The sequence below is a fragment of the Rhinolophus sinicus genome, chromosome 5 (assembly GCF_057876585.1).
Source record: "Rhinolophus sinicus isolate RSI-liver-muscle chromosome 5, RSI-T2T, whole genome shotgun sequence".
NCBI lineage: Eukaryota > Metazoa > Chordata > Mammalia > Chiroptera > Rhinolophidae > Rhinolophus > Rhinolophus sinicus.
Genome location: NC_142505.1, coordinates 70548818 through 70575682, shown reverse-complemented (window position 1 = coordinate 70575682; position 26865 = coordinate 70548818). Strand labels below are relative to the sequence as shown.

At 40.5% G+C, this 26865-nt stretch overlaps 1 protein-coding gene across 1 annotated transcript; it reads left to right on the top strand.

Annotated features, from left to right (window-relative positions):
- Positions 1–1119: 1119 nt before the first annotated feature.
- ZFP62 (ZFP62 zinc finger protein) lies at positions 1120–24885 on the top strand. Its single transcript, XM_019716991.3, has 2 exons — positions 1120–1281; positions 11093–24885. Coding segments are annotated over exons 1-2 (2718 nt in total). The 5' UTR covers positions 1120–1280; the 3' UTR covers positions 13810–24885.
- Positions 24886–26865: the final 1980 nt, after the last annotated feature.

Genomic DNA, 26865 nt, shown 5'->3' with positions numbered 1-26865 from the left:
TGTCATAGCAGACACTTCTGATTATGGCGAACTAGTGCTACATAAATAACATCTCTTAAAATGTGTATACATTTTTTTGGCACTCCCAGTATGTATGTATATCATGGAATATCACTCAGCCATATAAAAGAAGGAAAACCTGCCACTTGTGATACCATGGATGAAACTTGAGGGCATTATTCTAAGTGAAATAAGCCAGAGAATAAATACCATTTGATCTCATTTATAGGTAGAGTCTTAAAAAAAAAAAAAACTCAGACACAGAGAACAAATTGGTGCTTGGTGGTTACCAGGAGTCCTGGGGTGGAAAGTACACACAGCATGGTGACTATAGTTAATAATACTATATTGCAAATTTGAAAGTTGCTAAGAGAGCAAATCTTAAAAGTTTTCATCACGAGAAAAAAAATGTGTGTGATGGATGTTAACCAGATTTATTGTGGTGATCATTTCATAATATATACAAATATTGAATCGTGTTATCTGAAACTAATGTGTCAATTATATCTCAATTTTAAAAAGTGGATAATAGGTCAACCATGTGTACTTAGATTACAGTAGATGTGTTTGAAAGAATAAGCAGTTTTGTCTTTTAAATGTTAATATTAACAATATGCAAAAAAATGTTTACTACTACTGTAAAAGTAAGGATAGTTTTTCACACTTGATCTTAGCCAAAAGACCGAGAAGCAATGGATAGTTTTTCAGTCATTTTAGGCCAAGGGTTGGGAGCCAACACCGGGGGATGACTCACTAGCGCCGCCTGATGGTTGGTCGGGGGGGGGGTCTCCGGTTGGCTCAGACTGCACGCCGGGCGCCCCCTACAGGTCTCTCCAAGGCAGATGGGCCTACAGTCCCCGCGCTCTGCTCCGCCTCCTCCACGACGGGAGGGGAGGTGCCCCCCCCCCCCCCGTGGTCTTACTTTGTAATGAATTGTGTGTTCAGGTATTAGATCGTTAGGTGTTTACCCAGACACTTGTTTGCTTCCTTGTCGGCCCCACTCTACAGTGGCAAGTCCAGCAACACCAGCAGCTTGCCCGGTTGTTCCTCCGCCGCACCCAAGCACGCAACCGGCGAGCGCCCGATGAATAGCAGAGGAGTAACCCGCCAGTCAAGCGCACCACGGATCACGTGCTCCAACGGAGGCTTACCATCGAGTCAGTCCTCCAACCTCCTAGAGAGGACTCGGAAGTGTCCCGGAGCCGGCGCGGGTCCTTCCGGCTGGGCTGTCCGCGCTTTTGTGCCGCCGGTGGCCGGACTCCCGCGGCGCCCCGTCAGCCAGTAAGTGAGTCTGCGGCCGCCCGCGCTCCCGCCCCCGGCCCTCGCCTGCCACGCCCTTCCCTTCTTGGCCTGATTTTGGCTGCCTTTGGGTCGCGGGCAGGATCTGAGAGGAAGTGTGTTCTCTCCCCATATACCTCAGGAGGCGCGTCTGGGGGGTGGAGGGGAGGGAAGAGCTCGGGCCGGTTGAGGGGTGTGGGGCGCGCGCAGCTGGAGTAGACCGGACTCACTGAAGGCGCTAGCTCCGGCCGTCCGAGCGGTCAGGGTCGGGCTAGGGCTGCCCGGTGTCCAAAGAAAGGCCCCGCGCCGCTGTTTCTCGACTATTTGATGCTGACTCGAGAGGGAGGGGAACCGTGAAAATTAGCGCTTTAAAATGCTCCCCTTGCCGGGACCCCGTTACAGTTAAGTTTAGTCTTGGAACTTTAAAGTGAATGTGAGCGTTAGAGGGACCCCTAGGGGTGATCTGATTCGAGCCCCCCCCCCCCCACCTTTTGTTTTTCTTTGATGGAGGGGTGATGTTGAGACATCTGGTGCTGGTACGGATTTAGCCCTCGGATGGCGCTTCCCGGCCCTTTTCCTGGGGGAAGCTCACCTATATACAAACAGCGGTGTGTCCGGAGAAGGCAGCCTGCCCTGGGCTCCGCAGGCTGAGGAGTTGACTAGGTTGGGAGAAAGAAGGTCGAGGAGGCTCCCAGACCCGGGGACAGCCTACGGGAACCCAGGCAGAGGGGATATGAAAGATGAATGGGGTGCCATGGCTGGGCGTGCTGCTCTAAGACGTTTGGACTAGGTGGCCACTAGGCGTGTTTTCTGTTGGAAAGCACGAAGTGTGTTTTTTTTCTTTTAATAAATGTTTATGTAACATATTCATATGGTTCAGATATCTAAAATATAAAGTTATCAGCGAAAAGGTTTCCTCCCACGCAGCCATCTTCCTAGGCCCAACCCCCTAAGATAATCACATTTAGTTTATTTGAGCATATCCTCCCAGAGTTTCTTTATGCAAATACTGGCAAATGTGAATGTAGTCAGTTCCCTCTTTTTTCCACATAGATGGTAAGTCACTTCAAAATTCTGCCTCTTGCTGCTTTCACTTTATCTTAAAGTTCATCAGAACACAAAGAGCTTTTTGTTTGTTTGTTTTACAGTGCTGTGGTATTGGATTAGCCATTGTTTGGATGTTTTGGATGTGCCATAATTTTTAAATCTAATCAGGGACATTGGGGTTTCCAATTTTTGTCACTTCAAACAGTGTTACACTCAGTAACATTGTATTAGGGCATATCTAAGCAAGAGTTTTTAAAGTAGGGATTAAACAATCAAAATTGTTTTATTTTACATCAATTCAGCCAGTTATGGGTAGATTGTTAAATATACCAGATCATTATTATAAGTCATATAGAGTGTTTAAAGAACATAAAACCAAGTAGCTTTTCTCTCCTGAGACTTGTGTTAACTACTTCAATTAACAACTCTCTTTAAGCCAGTCTCCACCCCTTTGAATTTCAGAAAATCTCAGTCTCCCATTTAGAATCTCCTTTGCTTAACTTATTCCCAAGGATGACTAGAAATTTCTTCTCCATTACCAGGTATGAGAATGTTCTGTTTCATTTTTTACTTTGGAAAACAATTACCTTTAATCCTTATTTCTACTTTTAAGCAATAGAACCAACTCATGTTAACCATTTACTATCCTGCTAGTCATAAACTATAAAATAATAACTAAAGCACAAACCATATTCTCTCTCTTCCTATCTGCATATCACTTCTCTCACTCCTTGGTCCCATTTTTCACTTGTCTTGTTCTCCCACTGCCTAGGTACTCTTTCTTCCGAATTTGTAAGCATTTTGTGTTCACATCCCCTCTTGTTTTTTCTCTCTGAAGAAAGAGGAGATGACTTGGTCATCTCCAAACCAAATACAATTTCCAAAAATTGAAGATACAGAATCCAAATGTGACACTTGATGGTAGATTGACTTGTAGAATATGGTTGGAAATCCACAGTGCTGATGTGTTGTACCTTTTGCTTGTTGCAAGAAGTTGTTAATAGGCAGAAATTTTCAGCCAGAGGGAGCAACAGTTGCTCTCTGGTCAGTTGTCTTGGCTCTTGAGAAGTGTTTCCTGACTCTGGGGCAGGGACAGCAAGAATTCAGGGCAGGTTCATACTATCTGCATGAGATGTTCTAGGCATTGGTGTCAGAACATGACATGAGTCCAGAGGTGCCCAGCGGTTGTGGGTCATATGTAATTTGGAAGGCGTGGATGGCTGTCTGTGGCTGAGACTTGACTGATGCAACCAGGCTACTGCATCATGCTCCCTGTTGAGAACTGATTAGAGAGGAGTTTCTAATCTAACTCTTAGAACTGTTAAGAAATTAAAACTTTTCTAGCCTTCTCTGTGTAGGAGTTGTGCTTTTGGAGTGATTTCTTCTCTTGTGTCATGGTGGGCACATGATTCAGCTACCACATCACTCATCTTGTTGGATTATAATAACCTTCCAGACTCCAGGACTCAGTTCGCTCTCCCCTTAATCCATTTTCCCACTGTGACTAATATGAGTGATCTTTCTTTTAGATTTTTATTATGAAAAAATTTAAACATACAGAAGAGTAGACTAATACAATGAACTCCATATACCCATAGCTCACGTTCAACAATTATCAGGATTCTGTTACATTTGTTTCACTTTTCCCTTTTTATTTTTGATTTGTTCAAATATTTTAAAGGAAATTCCAGACAGAAAGCACCAAGACATATAAAATCAGCACTATGGTAAATGCTGATGCTACAGCTTGAATGTTTGTGTCCCCTCTCCCCCCATTTCCTGTGTTGAGATCCTATATGTCTTGGTGCATTTCTGCCTGTTTTTGACTGACCTTTTCGTAGACTCTCTTTCTTAGTATTGATTAATATGAATCTCATTGCAAATCATCTATTTTCAAGGAAGATGCACATTTATGTTGATCTGTTTTTATTTCAGTCATTAGTGGATTGGGTGAACTACGTTGGGTGATGGGACATTGTGCCCCCCCAGAGGAGGTTAAGCAGGGCTGGAACAGGGAAACTGCTGGCATCTGCCTAGGTCAGAGGGCTAAGAGGTGAAGTATTTGTGATTATGCAGACGAGGCCAGTCAGCAGCCGCTCAAACAGGGAATCCCAGAGGACATGAGGGGTCTAAGAATTAGCCTGTCAGAGAACATCAAGGGAAAGGGTCCATCAGGGCCGAGGACCAGTGAGTGCAGTGACAGTGAGGGGTTAATTAGCATGGCCCATTTGCTGTCCAGCAAGTTATTTCAGGTGGCCAGATGCAGAAGGCTTCATGTGCCATATTGGGTAGCCTGGGAAGATTTGGCATTGGTGAGTGACTAGGTGTGCATTTTCCAAATCTCTTTGACACCTGTTGGAGGAAGAATTGAACTGGGGTAAAAATGAAGGTAGGGGGACTGACAGAAGTTCAAAAGGGACTTGAGGAGGGCTTAAACTAGGTGTTAGCAGTGGGAATGGAGTTGGGGGAGGGAACTTGAGAAGTATTTAGGCAGTAGAATCAGCTGGTCCTAGGGGCTCTTTCAGATATGAAGGGGTGAGGGAAAGAAATGAGCACACTTCTGATTTAGGCAAAGGGGAGTACAGAGGTGAATATGAGGGTCTGTAGTTGAAGAGAGGGGTCTGACCCAGAGAACAGACTCTGAGACAGCTTATAGGAGTGGCAGGAGCCGCACATATAGATGGAGCTGTCATCTATAGGCATGTAGTGTCAGAAGAGGAAAGGTTCCAGGTGGAACAGGGGCCCAGGAACATCCAAAGGGCAGCAGGCTAAGGAGTTGGTGTGTGGCCTAGAAAAAACTAATGCGGTGTGGTCTGAGAAATCAGATTGAGTAGATGAGGCATAAAGGGACATGGGAACGTGGAGACCACTTTTTCAAGACACAACAGTTAACAAGAGGGAGGCAGGATGTGAAAGCAGTACCTGGAGGGAAAAATATAGTTGAGGGCATTTTAAATGTACTTTTTTGAATTTTTTAAACTTTTTATTTGGAAATAATTTCAAATATACAGAAAAATTTCAAGAATAAGAATAGTAAAAAGATACCCTTAACTCATATTCACCTGTAGTTAACATTTTATTTTATTTCATTTTGTTTTCTCTCTCGTGCTCTTTTATGCACATTATTTTTATAAACCATTTGAGAGTAACTTACATACATCATGGCCATTTACTCCTAAATACTTTAGTAAGAATATTTACTAAGAATATAAGGATATTCACCTGAATAAATAACAGTACAACTGTCAACTTCAGTAAATTCAAAATTAGTATTACTTTTGTCTAACCATCCATATTCCAGTTTTTTCAGTTGACACAATTATTTTTTATAACAGTTTTTCCCTCCAGTACAAATCCATTCCAGGTCATGTATTGAATTTAGTGGTCAAGTCTCTTTAGCCTCTTTTAATCTGGAACATTTCTATAGCTTTTCCTTGTCTTTTATGAAAATGATACTTTTGAAATGATACAAATACCTTTTAGTAGAATGTTCCTCATTTTGGATTTATCTGATGTTTTCTTCTGATTCAATTCAGGTAGTGCATTCTCATAGGTGATGTGTCCCTAGAGTGTCACTTCTGGAAACACACGATGTCCATCTGCTTCCATTGGTGATAGTAATTTACAGTACTTGGCCAAGGCATCATCTCATTTCTCCATTGTGTAATTACTGTTTTCCCCTTGTAGTCTGGGGGAATATTTTAAGACTGTGTAGATAAACTGCTCCTTGTCAAAGTGTCCCCCTCTATTTCTACTTTAGAATACGTTGATAATTCTCCTGATTCATTCTCTACTCGAGTAGTTGTAGAACGCTGATTTTGTTTTTTTCCAACTCTACTACTCTCCACATTTACTAAGCAGCCTTGGCATTCTACTGTAAGCAAGAGGCCTCCCTTTCTTCCCTGTTTGTATCTATATGGACTCATGAAATCCTATTTTCAGTAATTCGTAATGCATTACTTAATTATTATGGAGCCTGAATTAACTATTCAAGCTGGCTCTTATGGTCTTGTATGTTGACATGGCCCCATCATTGTTTTTGAGCATCTCCTTACTTGGTAGTATAACAAGATGTCCCAGCTCATCTAGTATATATCCTGCCCCTAGCCTGGAATCCACCAATATAGGCAATAATAATAGAGACTGAGAATAGGGTGCTAGATGTGTGCATTACCACTGAGGTGTTTGTATTTCTTAGCTTTTCAGCAGATAGAGCTAGGGAATATATACAGAGGGTGCCAAAAAAATGTATACCCATTTTAAGAAAGGAAATAACTATTAAAATTACGCTGATGGTAACCACTTTGAGCACCTCTTGTAATTGTAGAAGTCAAACATGACTTGTATTCATCTTTTGTTATTGGTATATACTGAGTAGTACAAAATTAATAGTTTTTTCCTTTCTTAAAATGTGTATACATTTTTTTGGCACCATATGTATGTGTGTGTGACACACAAATATACATGTGAATGTACATACATACCTATGTGTGTGTGTATGTATAATTTAGAAATCATGGGTTCACACCAATACCTACATTTCACCCCCACAGGATTCTTTCTTGTCTTCCCTTATTCCATATTTTTGTGTCCCTTCTTCTTCCAGGAGAGCCCTGGCTCACAATCAAGCACGTATGCTCAATCCCATAACAGATCTAAAATTGTTTCACCCATATTACCACAGAAAACAAACCTGCTTTTAAAAAGAGTTCAGTTGTTTGCAGCTCTCCCCCACCACTCCCTCTAGCCTTCCCCAGACTGAGAGTATGTAGTATATAGTCGTATTATATACATAAGTTACACCATTTTTTAAAAAAATTTATATATTAAGGCTATTAGCCTTTATATAGCATGTATGTTGTAAATATTTTCTTTTACTTTGTCATTTATTTCTTGATTTTTCTTATGGTATGTTTGAAATGCAATTTAGTTTTATTTTGATACAGTAAAAAATATCAATCTTTTATTTCATCTGGGTCATAGTTAGAAAGCTTTCTCTATACCCAGGTTATAGAGGCACCCATGTTTTGTTCTAGTATTTGTATAGTGTCACTCTTTTATATTTAGAGCTCTGCTCCATTTGGAGTTTATTCCTATGTATGGCATAAAGAATGGATCTAATTTTTTTTCCAAACAGCTTTATAATTGCTCTGACACCATTAAAGAGATCATCTTTGCCTCAATAATTTCATGTACCATCTTTATCAAATGTTTTATTTCTATTTGTAATTAGAACTATTTCTGGACTTTCTGTTCTGTCTATACACCAATACCACATTCTTTTGGTTGTAGAGGCCTTGTGGTATACTTTAATATCTAGTATGTCTAGTCTCCCCTCACAGCTCTTCCTTTTCTCTAGCAATTTTTGTGTGTTTATTTTAGGGGATTTGGTTTCATGTCTGTAGGAACTTGAACATCTTTCTCTCCTGAGGGCTAAGGGGTAGTAGATGTGGAGGGACCATGGCCAAAGGGAATAGATGGTGCAGGGTCCCTGATGTGTGTGGAAGCAGGATTTAGAATACAGATAAAAGGTGTGTTGCTGCTGATGGTTCTGGAATTGCACTGCTTACCCCGTAGCCCTCACACATTATGTGACATGGACTACTCTGCCCAAAGTAGTAAAGAAAGGGAGCAAAGAACGAGCCTGTGCCATCATTCCTCAGTGACCTCTGAAGATCTCTTACCTATTATCACTTAATAGTCATTTTGTGAAGCTTTCTGAGCTAAACCACCTTTTGGTTTAATGTTTACTGAGTAGTGCTTTGTTTTATTGTCCTACTGATATTCTGAGTTCCTAGCTTCTTCTCCTTTTCTGTAAATTTTATTTGAGTCCATCATTCCAGTCCCGTAAGCATAGGTTGGATCATGAGTGTGCTTCTTTATACATGTCTACTTCAGAATATACTTTGTACTTTCCTTTTTCCCCCTGCTTCCTTCCTTCCTCACATTCACATATAGGGTGTCTAAGTAGGACTGACAGAATTTCAGAGTACTGACCCAAGAGTGTCTGATACCCAGAGTAAGAGTGGAGATTCACGTTTGAACTAAGTCTAAACACATGCCTAATGGTCTAAGGTTGGGGGATAAGGTGTTTACAATTGTTTCTTTTGCTCTCAGGAGTTGGTCTATCAGTAGGTGTATAGAGGAGTGCCAGCTGTGTGTAGAGTACCTTCAAGGGAACACAGCATCCCTGCCTGGCTCCTAAACTCCTCTGGGAAGGAGTTTACCTTTCCTGAGTCCTGTGTTTTCTTCTCAGGTTCCAACCCTGATCCACTAACCTGACCTCGGATAGCACATAGCACTCACCAAGTGACATGCATTGTTTTCAGTACTTTACATATGTTCTCTCATTTAATATTCACACCAACCTTATTGCCTTCATTGTACTTATGAGGAAACTGTGGCACAAAGAAGTTAAATAACTTTCTCAAGGTCATACAGCTAAGTATTTGAACCTAGGCAGAATTATTTCCTTCGTTTAATGGTTTGTGTTTTCCTTCTGATCTTTGATATTCTCTGACTGTAGTTAGCATGTTCATAAAGTAGGAGTGAAAGCCTCTTTGCCTGCCAGGCTAGAGCATGTTCTTCCATATAGAGTTCTTCCCTAACTACCTACTTTCCAGGGTCAGTGTTTCCCTTGAGGGAAAGCCAAGGAAAAGGAGGCCAAACCAAAAGGCTTGTTTTCTTCTCATCTCTGACATGACTATGCTCATGATTGTATAACCACCTCCCCAATACTTCTCCCTGGTACTACTCTCTCCTTTTCTTTAGTTTTGCCTGTCTTCTGCTGATTGTCTTCTTAACTTTTGTCTTATTAATCTTTCTGTCTCCTCTTCTTCAGAGATTTCTTCTATCCTTTGTTTTTCCATGACTTGGTGACAGTTTCAAAAACTGTCAATGTTGCCCTTGGTTCTGTACAAGGTGTGATTTAAAAACATGGTGAATGTTTAAATAAATAAATTATTACAGTAAAAGACACATTGCTATTAATCCCCCTCAAAATACTCCCCCTCACTTCAAACACACATAGTCCATCATTCTTGCCTCTTTCTGAAGCAGTTCTGGAAATTCTCTTTTATGAATGTCTTTAGTTGTGCTGTCATGGCTGCCTTGATGTCCTGAATCATTCTGACTTTGGGGAAGACCCAGAAGTCACATAGTGCCAGATCCGGTGAATAAGGTTAATGAGGACACACTATAATGTTTTTTATTTGACAGAAATTGCCATACCAGAAACGATGTGTGACACAACCTTTCCATTGTGATAAAAAAGTACAGTGAATGCTGCTGCCAAGTGCCATCCAACGGAAAAGCAGGGATTTTCAATACAGGAAGCGGCATGTCAAACCTTACTAACAGTGTGTGACAAGTTTCAACTTGTTTGGTATAGTCAGTCGGGTGTGAGCTACAGTTGAGAGGTGTGTTTTAAATATGTGCCGTAAATCATGGATCACGAACAATGCATTAACATGAAGTGGGCATATGGTTTCATCCTCCATCATAACGGTTTGTGTCATACATTGCTTCTGGTATACGGAAATCTCTGTAAAATCAAAACTTTACGGTGTGTCCTCATCCACCTTATTCACTGCATCTGGTACCATGCGACTTCTGGCCCTTCCCCAAAGTCAAAATGATTCAGGACATCAAAGTAAGTACAACAGCACAACTAAAGACACTCATGAAAGAGGACTTCCAGAACAGCTTCAGAAAATGGCAAGAATGATGAGATAAGTATGTTTGAAGCAAGAGAGAGTTGTTTGTTTTTTGTTTGTTTTTTAAGATTTTATTGGGGAAGGGGAACAGGACTTTATTGGGGAACAGTGTGTACTTCCAGGACTTTTTTCCAAGTCAAGTTGTCCTTTCAGTCTTAGTTGTGGAGGGTGCAGCTCAGCTCCAGGTCCAGTTGCCTGTTGCTAGTTGCAGGGGGCGCAGCCCACCATCCCTTGCAGGAGTCCAGCCGGCAACCTTGTGGTTGAGAGGATGCGCTCCAACCAACTGAGCCATCCGGGAGCTCAGTGGCAGCTCAGCTCAAGGTGCTGAGTTCAGTCTTAGTTGCAGGGGTCGCTGCCCACCATCCCTTGCAGGATTCAAGGAATCAAACTGGCAACCTTGTGGTTGAGAGGATGCGCTCCAACCAACTGAGCCATTTGGGAGCTCAGTGGCAGCTCAGCTCAAGGTGCCGTGTTCAATCTTAGTTGCAGGGGGCGGAGCCCACCATCCCTTGCGGGACTCGAGGAATTGAACTGGCAACCTTGTGGTTGAGAGCCCACTGGCCCATGTGGGAATCGAACCAGCAGCCTTTGGAGTTAGGAGCATGGAGTTCTAACCGCCTGAGCCACCAGGCCGGCCCAAGAGTGTATTTTGAGGGGGATTGATGGCAATGTGTCTTTTACTGTAATATTTTTTTTTAATTTAAGCATTCACTGTATTGTTCAATCACACCGTGTGCATCATTTCAGCACATTTCAACTTAACCTCACGCTAAGCTGTTATGAAAGAATAGAAAAGCTCTTTGTTTCATTGAAAATCCAGAGCTCTAGCATTTTAACATTATGTCCCCTGGGGTAGAAAATTTGGCATGTCCACCATTGTATCCCAGTGGTTAAAAATGGTGCCCATCACACAGTATGCAGTCAATAAACACTTATCAAGTGAATGAGTGAATTTAGATGTAATTCTTTCAGTTTTTTCTAAACAAAGTGAACAAGTGCCATTTTCTTTCTTTTTGTTTTTTTGTTTTTTTGTTTGTTTGTTTTTTGTTTAGTGTCACATTTCAAGACGAGGGGCACTGAGGATGAGGAATCAACTGAGAAATGTGAAAATGTTGGAAATACAGAATCTATGTGGCTAAGAGTAGACGGTCTTCACAAGGGTCATATGCAGGAATCTAAGGTTGGTGAAACTTGTAATTGGGATAACAAGGTAGAAAATCAATTGGAAAAGCCTGAGGGAAAAAGAATGAAGGAAGTCAAAAGTGACATCAGGGAAAAGATTGGAAAACCCAAGAACACAGCAAATATAAAGACAGAACAGGAAGACGAGGCATCTGAGAAAAGCTTACATCTGAGTTCAAAGCATGTTACACACCAGACCATCCCTATAGAACAGAAAAGCAGTGAACAAGGCAAACGTGTGGAGAACATTAATGGAAACTCTCATCCCCATCTGCAGCAGAAAACCAGCGCTGTTAAGAAATCCCATAAATGTGATGAGTGTGGGAAATCCTTCAAATATAATTCCCGCCTTGTTCAACATAAAATTATGCACACTGGGGAAAAACGCTATGAGTGCAATGACTGTGGAGGGACTTTCCGGAGCAGTTCGAGCCTTCGAGTGCACAAGCGAATTCATACTGGGGAGAAGCCGTACAAGTGTGAGGAATGTGGGAAAGCCTACATGTCCTACTCCAGCCTTATAAACCACAAAAGCACCCATTCTGGGGAGAAGAATTGTAAGTGTGATGAGTGTGGAAAATCCTTCAATTATAGCTCTGTTTTGGACCAGCATAAGAGGATCCACACTGGAGAGAAGCCCTATGAATGTGGCGAGTGTGGGAAGGCCTTCAGGAACAGCTCTGGTCTCAGAGTCCACAAAAGGATCCACACTGGGGAAAAACCCTATGAATGTGACATCTGTGGGAAAACTTTCAGTAATAGCTCTGGCCTTAGGGTCCACAAAAGGATCCACACAGGTGAAAAGCCCTATGAATGCGATGAGTGTGGGAAGGCCTTTATTACTTGCCGAACACTTCTAAACCATAAAAGCATCCACTTTGGAGATAAACCTTACAAATGTGATGAGTGTGAAAAATCATTTAATTATAGCTCTCTCCTCATTCAGCATAAAGTCATCCACACTGGGGAGAAACCTTATGAATGTGATGAATGTGGGAAGGCCTTCAGGAATAGTTCAGGCCTTATTGTGCATAAAAGGATCCACACAGGAGAGAAACCTTATAAGTGTGATGTCTGTGGCAAAGCGTTCAGCTATAGCTCTGGCCTCGCAGTCCATAAAAGCATTCACCCTGGGAAGAAAGCTCATGAATGTAAAGAGTGTGGAAAATCCTTCAGCTATAACTCACTTCTCCTTCAGCATAAAACCATTCACACTGGAGAGAGACCTTATGTATGTGATGTATGTGGGAAAACTTTCAGAAACAATTCAGGCCTCAAAGTCCACAGAAGGCTCCACACTGGGGAAAAACCATACAAATGTGACGTGTGTGGGAAAGCCTATATCTCACGCTCTAGCCTTAAAAACCATAAAGGAATCCATCTTGGGGAGAAGCCCTATAAATGTAGCTATTGTGAGAAATCCTTCAATTACAGCTCTGCCCTTGAACAACATAAAAGGATTCATACGAGGGAGAAACCTTTTGGGTGTGATGAGTGTGGAAAAGCCTTCAGAAATAATTCAGGCCTTAAAGTACATAAACGAATCCACACTGGGGAGAGACCTTACAAATGTGAAGAATGTGGGAAAGCCTACATCTCACTCTCAAGCCTTATAAATCATAAAAGTGTACACCCTGGGGAAAAACCCTATAAATGTGATGAGTGTGAAAAAGCATTCATCACATACCGAACCCTTATGAACCACAGAAAAATTCATCTTGGGGAGAAGCCCTACAAATGCGATGTGTGTGAGAAATCTTTTAATTACACTTCACTCCTTTCTCAACACAAAAGGGTTCACACTAGAGAAAAGCCCTATGAATGTGACAGGTGTGAGAAGGTCTTCAGAAACAACTCAAGCCTTAAAGTGCATAAAAGAATCCATACCGGGGAGAAACCCTATGAATGTGATGTGTGTGGAAAAGCCTACATCTCACACTCAAGCCTTATTAACCATAAAAGTACCCACCCTGGCAAGACACCCTATACATGCGATGAATGTGGAAAAGCTTTTTTCTCAAGCAGAACTCTTATGAGCCATAAAAGAGTCCATCTTGGGGAGAAACCTTTCAAATGTGTTGAGTGTGGGAAATCTTTCAGCTACAGCTCACTCCTTTCTCAACACAAGAGGATCCACACTGGGGAGAAACCCTATGTATGTGATGGGTGTGGAAAGGCATTCAGGAACAGCTCAGGCCTCACAGTGCATAAAAGGATCCATACAGGTGAGAAACCCTATGAATGTGATGAGTGTGGGAAGGCATATATCTCACATTCGAGTCTTATCAACCATAAAAGCATCCACCGTGGGCAGCAGCCATATAATTGTGAATGTGGGAAATCTTTCAGTTACAGGTCAGTCCTTGACCAACACAAAAGGATCCACACTGGAAAAAAGCCATACCGATGTAATGCGTGTGGGAAGGCTTTTAATATCAGATCAAATCTCACCAAGCATAAAATAATCCATACTGGAGAGGAATCTTTAAATGTGACAAATATGGGAAGTCATAGTGGCACATCACAGAAGAGAACTCACGAGGGTGGGAATGTTCTGGATGGGACCAAGATGAGTTTCTCTCTGTAGGAGGCAGAGCTTACCAAATCTCAGAGAACTCAAATGGAAGAAAAACCATGTGAATGTAAGAATGTCTGAGGCCCTTGTTCATGGCTTATAATTTACATAGTATAAATGAAACCCTGAGTAATCTTTTCTATGTGATTTTCAATCAGCCAGCAAGGAAGCCTCCAATGTCAAGGTACTTGAGCCCATATGGAATATAAAATAGTTCATACTGGGAATAAAACTATCAGAGTGATGGGATGTTAAAATAAAACCTTTAGAATAAGCAGACATTTCTGAACATAAAACAGGATAAGGATATGATTCCAATTAGAAGTCACATAGTCACCATTAGAAAGTTTATATTTGGGTAAATTCTGTGAATCATAGTGTGGGCATTCAGGTATAACTTTGACTCCCAATTATACATTGGTCAGTGGAAAAAAAATTCAAGAAGGGCCTCCAAAAGGCAAATTCAGGGAGAGATAGGCTTCAGGGAATATAAATTTATTTCATAGTGATAATGAAGTATAAACTTGATATAATTGAATGATTTGAGGGGAGTGATGATAAAATCTGAAACAAAATTTGAATTCTGTTGTAAGAAAAGTAAAAAGTATAGTTATAAATCTAACAGGAGATAGGAGGTAGTCACTCCAGAAAAATTGCAAGTTGATTGGACTACACTGTTGTAATATTGTGATATATCAGTTGAGTGGGTGAAACTTTAAAAATGTTATATGAACTCCTCAATGAATGATGAATGTGTGATGAGTGAAAACTTCACACATTATACTGCAAACAAAAGGTTCTACTATGGAGATAAATTCAGTATACTCAATAACTAATGGAACACATCTTCGGCATAAATTTGCACCTTACACAAAAAGAATTGATTCTAGGATTCCTGTGAGTAGGAATGCTGAGAAAGAGGGCATGTTATTGCAGAAACTAAAGAGCTAAGTAGCTACCAATAATTGAGGGATAGGAGGAAATTCATGTTTCTTAATAATCCTGTTAAATGTTTGATTGTTTTTGACTTGTAGATTTCATGCACTACACGTGTGTATTGTCTGTTGTAAAATGTTATGAATACTTTGTTCAGGTCTCACTCTCTCTTGGCCATGAAGAGCCAGGTAGTTGTGGGGAGGTAAGGTGGAACTCCAATAAAGAAATTCCTCAAAAGTAAACAGGCTGTGCCTGACTTTAGATGGAGCGATATGCAGAGAAAGCCATTTGTGTCACATCTTTTTGGGGTAAGTTATGCCAGATACAAACTAGGGAGAGCAGTAGGGGCTCATCCCCCAGGGCTAGCAGCTCAGGTTTCACTAGAAGTTAAGTGACATCTCCACCAGGAGAAGTGCAGAATAGATTGAGCCTCACATACTGGGACTGGATCATAACTCCTGGGAATGGATAGGCTCTGTGAGTGATAGTCAACATATAGAAACAGTTCTGTTGGGAACAGACAGAATTTAACAAAATATTAACTTTCTGTAAAGCTGTTAACTAGATAACTAAAAGGAGAGTTTTCTGAGAGTTAAGTTACCTGCCCAAGAATACTCTGGGTGGGGCCCACCGGTGGAGGCTGAATTCTAAGGTCTCTCTGGCTCCAAAATCCACTCTTTTTACAAGAGAACAATTTCTAGCCACAAAGTTTCCATGCCTGTCTCTAGGATTATAATTCTTTCACTTTGTCTCCAAATCTCCACCAGTAAGTTTTGATGGAGGCAGGAGGGATAAGATTAGGAAGGGGAGAGGAAAAGCATTTCTGCCACTCAAATCGACTTTGGAATGTCAGTACCACACTTGCTCTTTGTCCTCTCTACACGCAACACTGTCAAACATGATCCTCTCCACAAACGGGTTAATTTAATTCAGCAAATACTTGTTGAGGATCTGCTAGGCACAGTCCACTGTCCTAGGCACTAGGCAGCAGGAGTAAGTAAAGGATAAGGGAGAAAGCCCATAGGTAAAGCCACCTTAATGGATGCTAAACTAACTGCAACATTCAGAGGAAAGTGACCACTACCAGCTGGGAAGAGGGAGGCAGCAGTGACATCTGGGTGGGATAATTAAGTGGGCTTTGTAAGAGGGAGGAGTGAGAAATGGGTCGGCCTGATCAAAGGCAGCATCAGGAAAGCTCGTACATTCTCCAGAGTGGCCAGGCCCTGGGAGGGTTGGCGCCCAGTGGCAGAAAAGAGGAAAGCCGTGGAGTAGCTATTGATTTTTCATTTACTGAAGATAAGACTGGCACTGATTGTTTTAGATGGGTTGCCCGAGGGTTGTGTGTGGCCAGGGCTTGAGGCCTCCACACCCCTCTCTCACACACACACACACCTACTTGAGCTCCACCTGGACCTAATGTACTGCCTACTTTGGGGAGAGACACAGGTTTAATAAGGGAGATGACGGCCACAACTCAAATGGGTATACTGAGTGCCCCCACCCTGTGAGCTCTGGGACATGCTCCTAACAGGCCTCCATTGACTCTGACCCACAGGAAACAGGCCTCTTGGCCTCGGCCTTGAGTCTACTTAGAGACAGATACATGCAGCGTGGGCCGATCCCAGACAAGGAGGAGCCTTTGGGTCTCCAGCCATTCCAGGTGGACTTTGTGGTGCAGATCCAATTAGGTGGTGTAGCTGCGCCTCTTCAGGCCCATCTCAGGACAGGAAGCTGGTTTAGGAACCACCATCCCCACTTTTTCAGAGAAAATGTCTGATATGCAGGAAGAAAAAATTGTGAACAAGTAGGTAAATCAAAACACTTTTTTAAAAGCAGTGTCTAATTCACAGGGCAAAAGACAATTGAGGTGGTGGACAATAGTAGGTAAATCAGAAGCTGGAAGATATGCATACAAGTAGTCCAAGTGCTTGTATTTGGGAGGAGGGTCAAGATGCTGTTTAAGTCTAGATTTTATTAAGTTAACTGATAAAATGTCATGGACAAGGACTAGAAAGATAGAAATAAAATATATAAATCTGGAAGTCTGGAGTGGAAAACCTCAAAGTCTAGAAAAGAGAAAAACAGCATTGAAAATGTGGGACAATACTTTCTCGTAAGGGTAGGCGAGGTTATTTGGATCAATTTCCTACCAAAAACAATGTGGAAAAGACTGCATTTTAAAAAATGTAAGTAGTGTGCCCTCCTTCCCCTCAAGAGAGGATTGAGGGTGAAAAGACTGCAGTTTAAACAGACAGAGTGGTTTAACAATGGCACCTTGTCATCAGCGAGGGGAACACCAAAACAGCTTATGCCCTAGACTCTGCTGATGCTGCACAGTTGAGCACCACTTCAGCCACAAGGAGTAAGAAGGTCAGGGCCAGGCTCACTTGAGGTGATGAATCTTATAGGAGACCTTCCCAAATTTAAACTGGGTTTCCAAAGTGCTACATCCTTGAGATAAAGTAAACCAGATCTAAAGCTATCCTCCAAAACCAGAGGACTATAGAGAGTGGCCTTATTACTGAGCAGAGCAGTAGAAGCAAAAGGGAAAAGAAAACATCCCTGACACCCTGTGGTCACTGACCAACCCAGGTAAACACAACCAGAGACCTGGCAGAAGCAACACAAAACTTCTTTGGAAGAAGACTCCTTCAATCTAGACCTCAAGTAACCCTTACAGGTAATTTTTGATGGGCAATTAAACAAAGACAATTAGGCACATAAGGAAAAAAGGCAACATGACTGAAAACCAGAAAAAAACACCCACTTAGACTTCATATATTGAATTATTGGTTATATTTGGGGGGGGGGGGTGGGAAATTGTTCTTAAACTATTTAAAGATGTATTTGGCAACAGGTTGTAACAGGAAAAAAGAAAATTGGTGAAAAATATGAAAGATATGGGTGAAGAAATGACCCAGAATGCAGCATGGAGATAGGAAAATTTGAGAAAATATAGAGAAGGAAGGTTTCATTGGGAACTTTAATACATGTTTAATCATATCTCAGAAGGCAAGAACAGAACAAAAGGGGTAAAGAGAATGGGGCTGAGAATTTTCCAGAGCTGATGAGAAATATTAACTTACAGGTTTAAAAGCCCAAAGAATACAAAGCAGGATACATTTATAAAAATCACATCTACACACATCATAGCGTAACTGCAGAAAATCGAAGAGAAAAAAAAAAAAAAAAACAGCTAAGGACAAAAACAATCCCTTCAAAGGAATAATAGGCATCTCAACAGTAATAATGGAAGCCAAGAGTGGAATGAAAGATCAATATAAAGATAGAAAATAACTGTCAACCTAGAATTTTATACCCAGTGAAAATATCTTTAGGGACAAAATAAGCATATTTTAAGAAAAAAAATTGTTTCATTATCCACTGTGGACCCTCATTAAAGAAAACTATAATGTATTTTATAATTTTAATACAGAAGGAAAGTGATTCCAGATGGTGTTCTGAGCTACAAAAAGAAATGAAAATAAAAGAGTAAGAAATATGTAGGCAAATATAAATGAACATTTTATGTGAAACAGTAAAAATCTAGAGTTAAAATATCAGACAACAAGTCAATAGTAAAAAAAAGTATTATATGGAAGGTTTTGGTTAATATATATATTTTAAAATCTAGAGGAATCATAGAATATGTATTTCAATACTACATAGTAGAGAAATATGAAATTTTTAAAATCAAAAGGGCAAGCAAAAGAAAACAGGTGGAACAGAGGGGACAAAAAGATGGTAGATCTTAAGACAAAAATATCAGTATTTACATTCTATTTAATTTCATTAAATGACAAAGATTGTCACTGTCTTAGTGTGGTTAGGCTGCTGTAACAAAATACCACAAACTGGTGGCTTATACATAACAGAAATGTGTTTCTCAGGAGGTTGGAAGTCCAAGATCAGAGTGGTTGGAGATCAGCATGTTTGGGTGAGGGCTGTCTTTCTGGTCTCGGATTTCTAATTGTATCTTTGCATGGTGAAAAGGGCTGAGAAGTTCTATGGGGTCTATTATAAGAGCACTAATTCCATTCATGAGGGCTCCACCCTCATGACCTAATCACCTCCCAAAGGCCCCATCTCTTAACACCATTACACTGGGCATTAGGATCCCAACATGTGACTTGGGGGAACCAACTATCATACACAGAAAAGTACAAAACCCCACTATATGTGCTGAATACAAGAAACCTTCAAAAAAGGACAACATAAATAACCAATGGAAAACTGGTGTGTGTAGTTCTACTAATACCAAAAGAAATACAGACTATAAGGCACAAACCATTCCTAGAGATAAAGGGAATCACTACATTAAAACAAAAGGTTCAGAGAAGAGAAAGTGATGGGAAGATATAACCGTTTTAAGTTACTATCTACCTAATAACAAAGCTTAAGAGTTGGCAAATAATATGCAAGCAACTCAAAGGAGAAATATAAAATCCACAATCATGATGGCAGATTTTTGACACCTTGCTTAGTAATTAATAGGACAGGCAGAGCAAAAATTAGTAAAGATACAAATTTGAACAATATGATTAAGAAGCAATCTAATGGATATATTTTTTGGAACATTGCACCAATGTGTCAAGGATACATTTTTTTCAAGCACACATTAAACATTTTCAAACATTATTGAAACATCAACTATATCTCAGTAAAGCTGGGGAAAGAAATTGATCATATGCTGGCCCATAAAGTAAATCTCAACAAAATTTTTTATTGTATTTTTTTATTGGGAAATGGGAAACTGTTTTTCCAGGGCCCGTCAGCTCCAAGTCAAGTCCTTGTCTTTCAATCTAGTTGTGGAGGTCACAGCTCAGCTCCAAGTCCAGTTGCCGTTTTCAATCTTAGTTGCCGAGGGCGCAGCTCACCATCCCATGAAGGAATTGAACCAGCAACCTTGTTAATGAGCCATCCAGCCACCTCAACAAATTTTTAAAAATTGAAATCATACAGAGGATGTTCTCTGCAATTAAATTAGAAATTAGTAATAAAGAGATACCTTGGTCATCCCCATTATATTTAGAAATTTATAAATAGACTTCTTAATCATAAAGAAGAAAATATTTTGAACAGAATGATAATGGAAATATTACATATCAAGACCAGTGGGATATTGCTTAAGCAATGCTTACAGAAATGTATAGTTTTAAAAGATAGTTTAGGGGCAGACGGGTCGCTCAGTTGCTTAGAACGTGAGATCTGGGCAACGGGGCTGCCAGTTCAATTCCCATGTGGGCCAGCAGGTTGCACCCTCTGCAACTAGAATGAAATCAATGGGCTGCCACTCAGCTCCCAGGTGGCCAGATGGCTCGGTTGGAGCACGGGCTCTCAACCACAAGGTTGCCAGTTCAACCCCTGGACTCCCACAAGGGATGGTGGGCTGTGCCTCCTGCAACTAACAACTGGCAACTGGACCTGGAGCTGAGCTGCGCCCTCCACACATAAGACTGAAAGGACAACAACTTGAAGCTGAATGGCACCTTCTACAACTAAGATTGAAAGGACAACTTGACTTGGAAAAAGTCCCGGAAGTACACACTTCCCCAATAAAGTCCTGTTCCCCTTCCCCAATAAAATAAAAATAAATAAATAAAAGATAGTTTAGAAAATCAGAAAACAGTAATTAATCACCTAAGTACCACCTCAAAAAAAAAAAAAAAAAAATAGAACAATCAAAATCTCCAAAAAAAGAGAGTAACAAGGTGCAGACATTTATAAAATAGAAATACAAACACAATATAGAGGATCAGTTAAGCCAAGTGTGTGTGTGTGTGTGTGTGCGTGTGTGTGCTGTGAAAGACTAATAAAATTGACAAATGTGGTGAGATAAATCAAGTAAAAAGGAGCACAAATAAAAAACGTCAGGAATAAAAGGGGGGAATATGAAGCACTAAAATTTTTTCCTCTGAACATACACTAACCTCCTTGCTCCCTGATATGAGCGAATAACCCACCCCCTCTCAATTGCTTGAGTCAATTTTGAGAACAGGATGTAACATAAGATGAGCCAAATTACAAAGAAACAACTCATTTCTGTAAGACTGTGATGCCTACCTGACCAGAGCCCACCGAAACTGCAGTAGGCATGGCTACTTTTGTTTATTTCCCCTGTAAGACCCTGCTATTCCTCTTGTTTGTGGAGACATTCTATTTGACAACTTTCCCTGTTGCAACAGGTTCAATAAAGCACCCATTCCCTTCTAGTACAAGTCTCCGAGAACTTCTAAAATTTGATGTCATTTTACAACTTTATGAAATAAATTAGAAATTATAGGTGAAATATGAAAATTCTTAGAAAAATATAATTTACCAAAACTTACTAATGATCTCACATCTTATGGATGTGGAGAGTATGGGGAGTCTACAGAATGAGTTCAATCCTTATGGAACAAAAAGGAGGAGCAAGAGGAGAAGAGCAGAGAGCGGGAAGGGGGAAGAAGGCAGGAAGGGAAAACCTTAAACAACAGGGAGTCAAGAAAAGCCTTCCAGAGGCACGCACTCTTTGTTTCCACTGGTGAATCTGTCTGAAAGAGAAAGCCTGAAAAATAACTTCATCTGGGTTTGTGTACAAAGACTCTAGGCGTGAAGTTGTACTGAGGACCAGTTGTGCAGTACAAGGGAATTTTTACTCATGGGATTCAAAACACAAGAGAGGATCATCTGAGAACCAGTTAGCTAAGGACAGACAGTGGGAACCTGAAGTCTGCCTGTATCAGGACCTTGAGGAATTGGGTGTATCCACTCCCAGGGGCTTTGCAGAGCTGGGAGGTCTCTCCATGCTTCCCCCCAGCCTCAGCCTCAGCACCTCAGCCTGGAGACAGGCAGAAAGAAGTCTCAGTACTTTTAACTCAATTAATATTTCCACTGAGTGTTCCCATTTAACTCTGGCAATTCTTCTCAGGCCATGCATTGTATAGGTTATGCTCAGGAAGGAGTTTGTGTGAACACAGTGTAGTGGCCAAGAGCACCATCTCTGCCATGAAGCCCAGACTCAAATGAGAACTCTCACTTAATCCCAGATGACTTTAGGCAAGTGGCTAAATCTGTTTTTATGCGGTATGTCCTCATCTTTCTCTCATTGGTTTGGACAGTCACAGTAGTGACCTCAGGTTGTAACAAGGGTTGGAGAACTTGGTGGTGTTAGAGCCATTAGAAGCATGCTTGGGATGAGCAGTGTTTGTATACAGGTGAGTTAAGTAAGTCTGGAGGTGTGGTGGCCCCGGTCCCAGGACTAGCATCTGGACACTTAGGTAGTGGAAGGCAGCCCCACCTGATGGCCAAGAAAATCCCCCAAGGACCACCACACACACACATACAACCTGAGACAAGAGTTGAGGAAAATAATTTTTTGACCTGGCTACTCAGTAGTATCTTGCTTGTAAGCAAGCAATGCATTGTGTCTAAGCAAATATGCTTTGCTTTGTCAAGCAGGAAAAGGAGTTAGCAGGAGAAGCCTCTGTCGTGCAGGGTGTCATGCGGGGTCTCTTGTCCCACTCCCCACATAACGCAGGATATGGCAAGGCCAAAAAGGAATAACCATGGAGCCATAGATAGGGGAGTCATACCACTATACGCTTGCTGGGGGCTGGGTTGGAGACACAGGAAGCAGGAGCCACAGTATCCACAACCTGCCATCTGCTTCTCTGCCAACCAACCTCACATGCTAACTGCAATCCGCTCTTGCTAGCTCAGCCACCATCTTCTTTCCATGGCCAGCTAGCCACAGCTGATGGCCATCCAATCACAGTTAATGGCCATTTACTACCTGAGTGAGCATCTTTCCACGTGAGAGCGAGAGCCTGGAAACTGCACTCCTGGCTCTGTCCCCACAGCCTCCATCTCTATCCATTGACCCAGAGTGTTGGGTGGAGTCAGGGCTACTTCACACTTGCTTTGGCAGCGTGCCCAGTCATGCTGTATGCTTTTTGTTCCCAGTTCTTGGCAATAGGTGTGCTGGAGATTCATGCAGAAAGGGTTGGTGAAAGCTAAGCTTCCACCATCTTAACCATGGCCGTTTTGGGTGAGTGTCCCTTAAGATCTCAAAGGTTAAGAGGAGGTCCTGGGGTGGGCAATGTGAAGCCCTGGAGGAGGGCAGGAGAAGTACCTCTGGTCTTGGATGCAAACCTTAAGACCAGTATTCCAGTGAATGCAATAATTATAAATTTATTTATTTTCCTTTCTTTAATGTCTCTATCTGTAAAACGAGGGGAAAGACCCAACTCACAAACTTTCTATAAGAATTAATGAAAAGCACTTTGTATTTTGTAACTCTTCATACAAACATTATTGTTAAGTTGACTAATGATCTATCTTATTTTTAAATGTTAAATGAAGGAGACAACGATGAGAACAAAAATTAATGAAACAGAAAATAACACAGTAGAAAGGATCAAAAGTCCAGGTTGGTATTTTGAAAAGAATATTAAATTTAATAAACCTTTGGTGTGATAAACAAGGAAAAACAAAAAGCACAAATAAACACAACAGATCCCATAGGTTTTTTAGAAGTGTGGCTTAAAAAAATTTTTTTTTCCAAACATGCAGGGACTTCCTAGTTACATTTTTATTATTATGTTGTGGTCAGAGCACATACTCTATATGATTTCTATCCTTAGCAATTTGTTAAGATTTGTTTATGGCCCAGTATGTGCTTGACTTTAGGTAGGTTCCATGGGCACTTGAAAAGAATGTGATCTACAGATACTGCATGCAGTCACCTAGATAAAGCCATTAGATCAAGTTTGTAATGTATTGTTCAGATCTTCTCTGCTCTTAATGGATGGTTATCTGCTACTTCTGTCATTTAATGAGATAATTGAGTTATCCATTTCTACTTATAATTCTGTGGGTTTTGCTTTATATATTTGAAGCCTTGTTATTAGGTGCATATAAATGTAGAATTGTTATAGCTTCCTGGAGAATTGAAACCTTAAGAAGTAAACATCTATCTGTAGTAATGCTTTTTATTTACTTAAACTCTATTTTTTTCCAGTATTAATAACATCAGCTTCTTTTGTATTCTGTTACATGGCATATTTCTTTCCATCATTTCATTTTCGACCTTTCTGTACCCTTGTTTTAGATGTGCCTCTTGGAAATACTGTATAGTTGTTGTTGTTGTTGTTGTTTTAATCCAGTCTGATAACTTCTTTGAACAGGAACATCAGACCTTTAATACATAATTTCTGATATGTTTGGGTTTAAATCTTATTCACTGCTTTCTGTTTATCCCACTTTATCTAAGTTCTGTTATTTTTTTTCTTGCCTTCTTTCAGATTGGATTAGAATTATTCTATTAGAATTTTATTACAATTATTCTATCATTCTATTTTCCCCTAAATTGGTTTGAAAGTTATACACTTTTTTTCTTTCAATGGCTAAGGAATTAAATAGTCCATTTTTGAATTATCAGAGCCTAATGTAAATTGGTACTTTTATCTTCATCCTAGACAATGCAAGGATCTTAGAATACTTTTAACTTCATATACCTCTCATTTTATATGCTATTGTTTTTGTGAATTTTAATTATGTATATGTAAAGGAATATAGATATATATTGTAATATATTATTGTTTTCTACAACAAATTTTTATTTAGATTTATCCTCATATTTACTATTTTAATTACTTTCCATTGCCTCTCCAACTTTCCATGTGGGCTCATTTTTCTTCTGTCTGAAAAACATCCTTTAGAACATTCTGTCCTGTTAGAGGTAAACCTTACAATTTTTGTTTGCCTAAAAATAGAGTTATTCCACCTTTGTTCTTAAAAGATATTTTTTCTGGGAATAGAATGCTAGGTTGAGCACCATATTCTTTTGTCACATTGGAGGCACCAAGCCACCAATTTTTGATGTCCATTCTCCCTGGTGAGCAGTCTGCTGCTCATCTGCCTATTTAATATACTGTTTTGTTAATGGCTTCTTTTAAGATTTTTTTTCTCTGTCTTTGGTTTATTTATATAGTTTTACTATATGTTTACGTGAATCTAGGTTGGGATTCTTTGGGCTTTTAAATTTGTGCATTTGTATCTTTCTTCAGTTTCAGTAAATTTTCAGCCATTGTGTGCTCAGATATTAGCTCTACACCATTCTCTATCATTTCCTTCTAGAACTCCAAATAAAGGTATGTTAGACCTTCTCACGCTCACTGTATATTCTATGCCTCTTAATCTCTCATTTCCATCCCTTTGTCCTCCATTCCCTACCCAGGCTTCATTCTGGATGTAACTTATCTTTCAGTTCACCAAGTCTCTCTTTAGCTGTGTAATCTGCCATTAAATATATATTCTACTTTTCAGTTATAGACTTTCCATTTGCTTTCTTTTTAATAACATGCCAAATTCTCAAATTTGCCTTTATTTTCCTTGAACACTGTTATTTTAAAAGCTGTATTGGATAACATCTGACAGTGGCTTTCTATGATGCTGATCTCTGAGTATGTCACAGATCCCCTGCATTAGAGTCCCTCTGTCCAAGTACATAGAGTGGTTTCCATTTTCCTGGTTGGACCCTGATGGATATACCACTATCTGTCAAGCTCTCAACCCTGGACCTTACAGTTGTAACTTTCTATGCAATTCTTTCACAGCCTACAACACTTCTTTATATTTTGTTAACTTTCAGCAAAAGGGAACTTGGTTCAGGAGCTATAGAAGTTGTGGTCTAAAGCCAAGATTTCCAAATGAACACAAATGGAAAAGAAATCCCTTTTCTGAAGGCTTCTAGTCTTAGTAAATAATTTTTTGAAATAAATTAACTTTAAAAAAAAATAGCTTTTTTGGCACACTGCCATCTTTCCAATTTTGTTTTAGTTGTTCTGTTATCCAGCAAGTTCATCAAAAAACAATGTCTGAGATACAGAAGTTGGCTATTTACTAATAGCTAAGTTGTCTTGAGGCCATTTCAAATATGTATTTAAAATTTTTCATTCAGAAGTCACTTATTCCAAAAAAATTGTTTCTTAGACCCTGTCCTCTGAAGATAGCATTAAAATAAAAGAAAACAAGAATCCTCAATGAGCATAAACTGGAGCTCCTAGATCCCAACTTTTTCAGCAGACTTTTCTCTTCTAAAAACAAAGATCAATTCAAGTATGTTACAACATAAATACAATAATAGCAACACTGAGACTAACATTTTTCTTCCTGTAATCTTACCACCCTCCCCCCACCAAAAAAAAAAACAAAAAACTGTTTTTTAGCCACTTCTAGGGCAAGAGTTACATCATTTCTCAGTTCTAGTCTCACTTCCCCCACCCCCACATCTAGAGTTCAAGAAGTCATCTAGTTTATTTTGTCTAGAAATATGCTGACTAGTGAGGCTTTGAGGGGCTACCTCAGGGCCTTCAGCATCCCCCAGCTACTTAACTCTCTCTGCAATTCCCTGTCCCTGTCATGGCCAATGCATTTAGGAGAAGCCAGGGATCTGCCCCTGGGCACACCAGCACTTGGCTCAGACCACTGTCCATCATGCCTAAACAGTCAAAGGTAGGGGACAGTGGACAAACGCCATACTGTAACTGCTTCACAAAACACAGCTTTGATGACTCAGCAGTCCCATGCCACTTGCTGTGGGTTCTCCACCTCAGGATACCAGCCCTCCTCTCTTGTCTTCCTGACCTCCTTTCTTGTAGCCAATCCTATAACTGCAGTCTTTCAGGTGGGCTGCAGACTGGTGGAAAGGGACTACAAACATTCACCCATTGGAGGTTAGATTAAGTTTCCTATTTAATTAACCAAGAAGTCAAAATCTTATCAGAAGTAAGATGGTGGCTGGGGTAGGAAAGAAGCAGATTCAGCACATCACAATTGAAGCCTCCCCCCTTCAGACTGCTAGACCCCAGAGGTCCTGATTCAACAGGTCTGGAATAGGCTGAGAATTTGCATTTCTACGTGTTCTTAGGTGATGCATTTTCTGTTGGTCTGGGGACCACATTTTGAAAAGTGCTGTTCTAGAACCTCTCCACATTAAAGTCCACCAGCCCTGGCTGGTCCCGGGGAGCTCATGAGGTGGCCAGTGGGAAAGTAAAGATACAGTCTTAGAATTTAAAATAATGCTTCATACCACCAATAGATTTTATTTTTTTTAAAGAGGAATTACCAAATGTGGTTTATTAGCTTTCC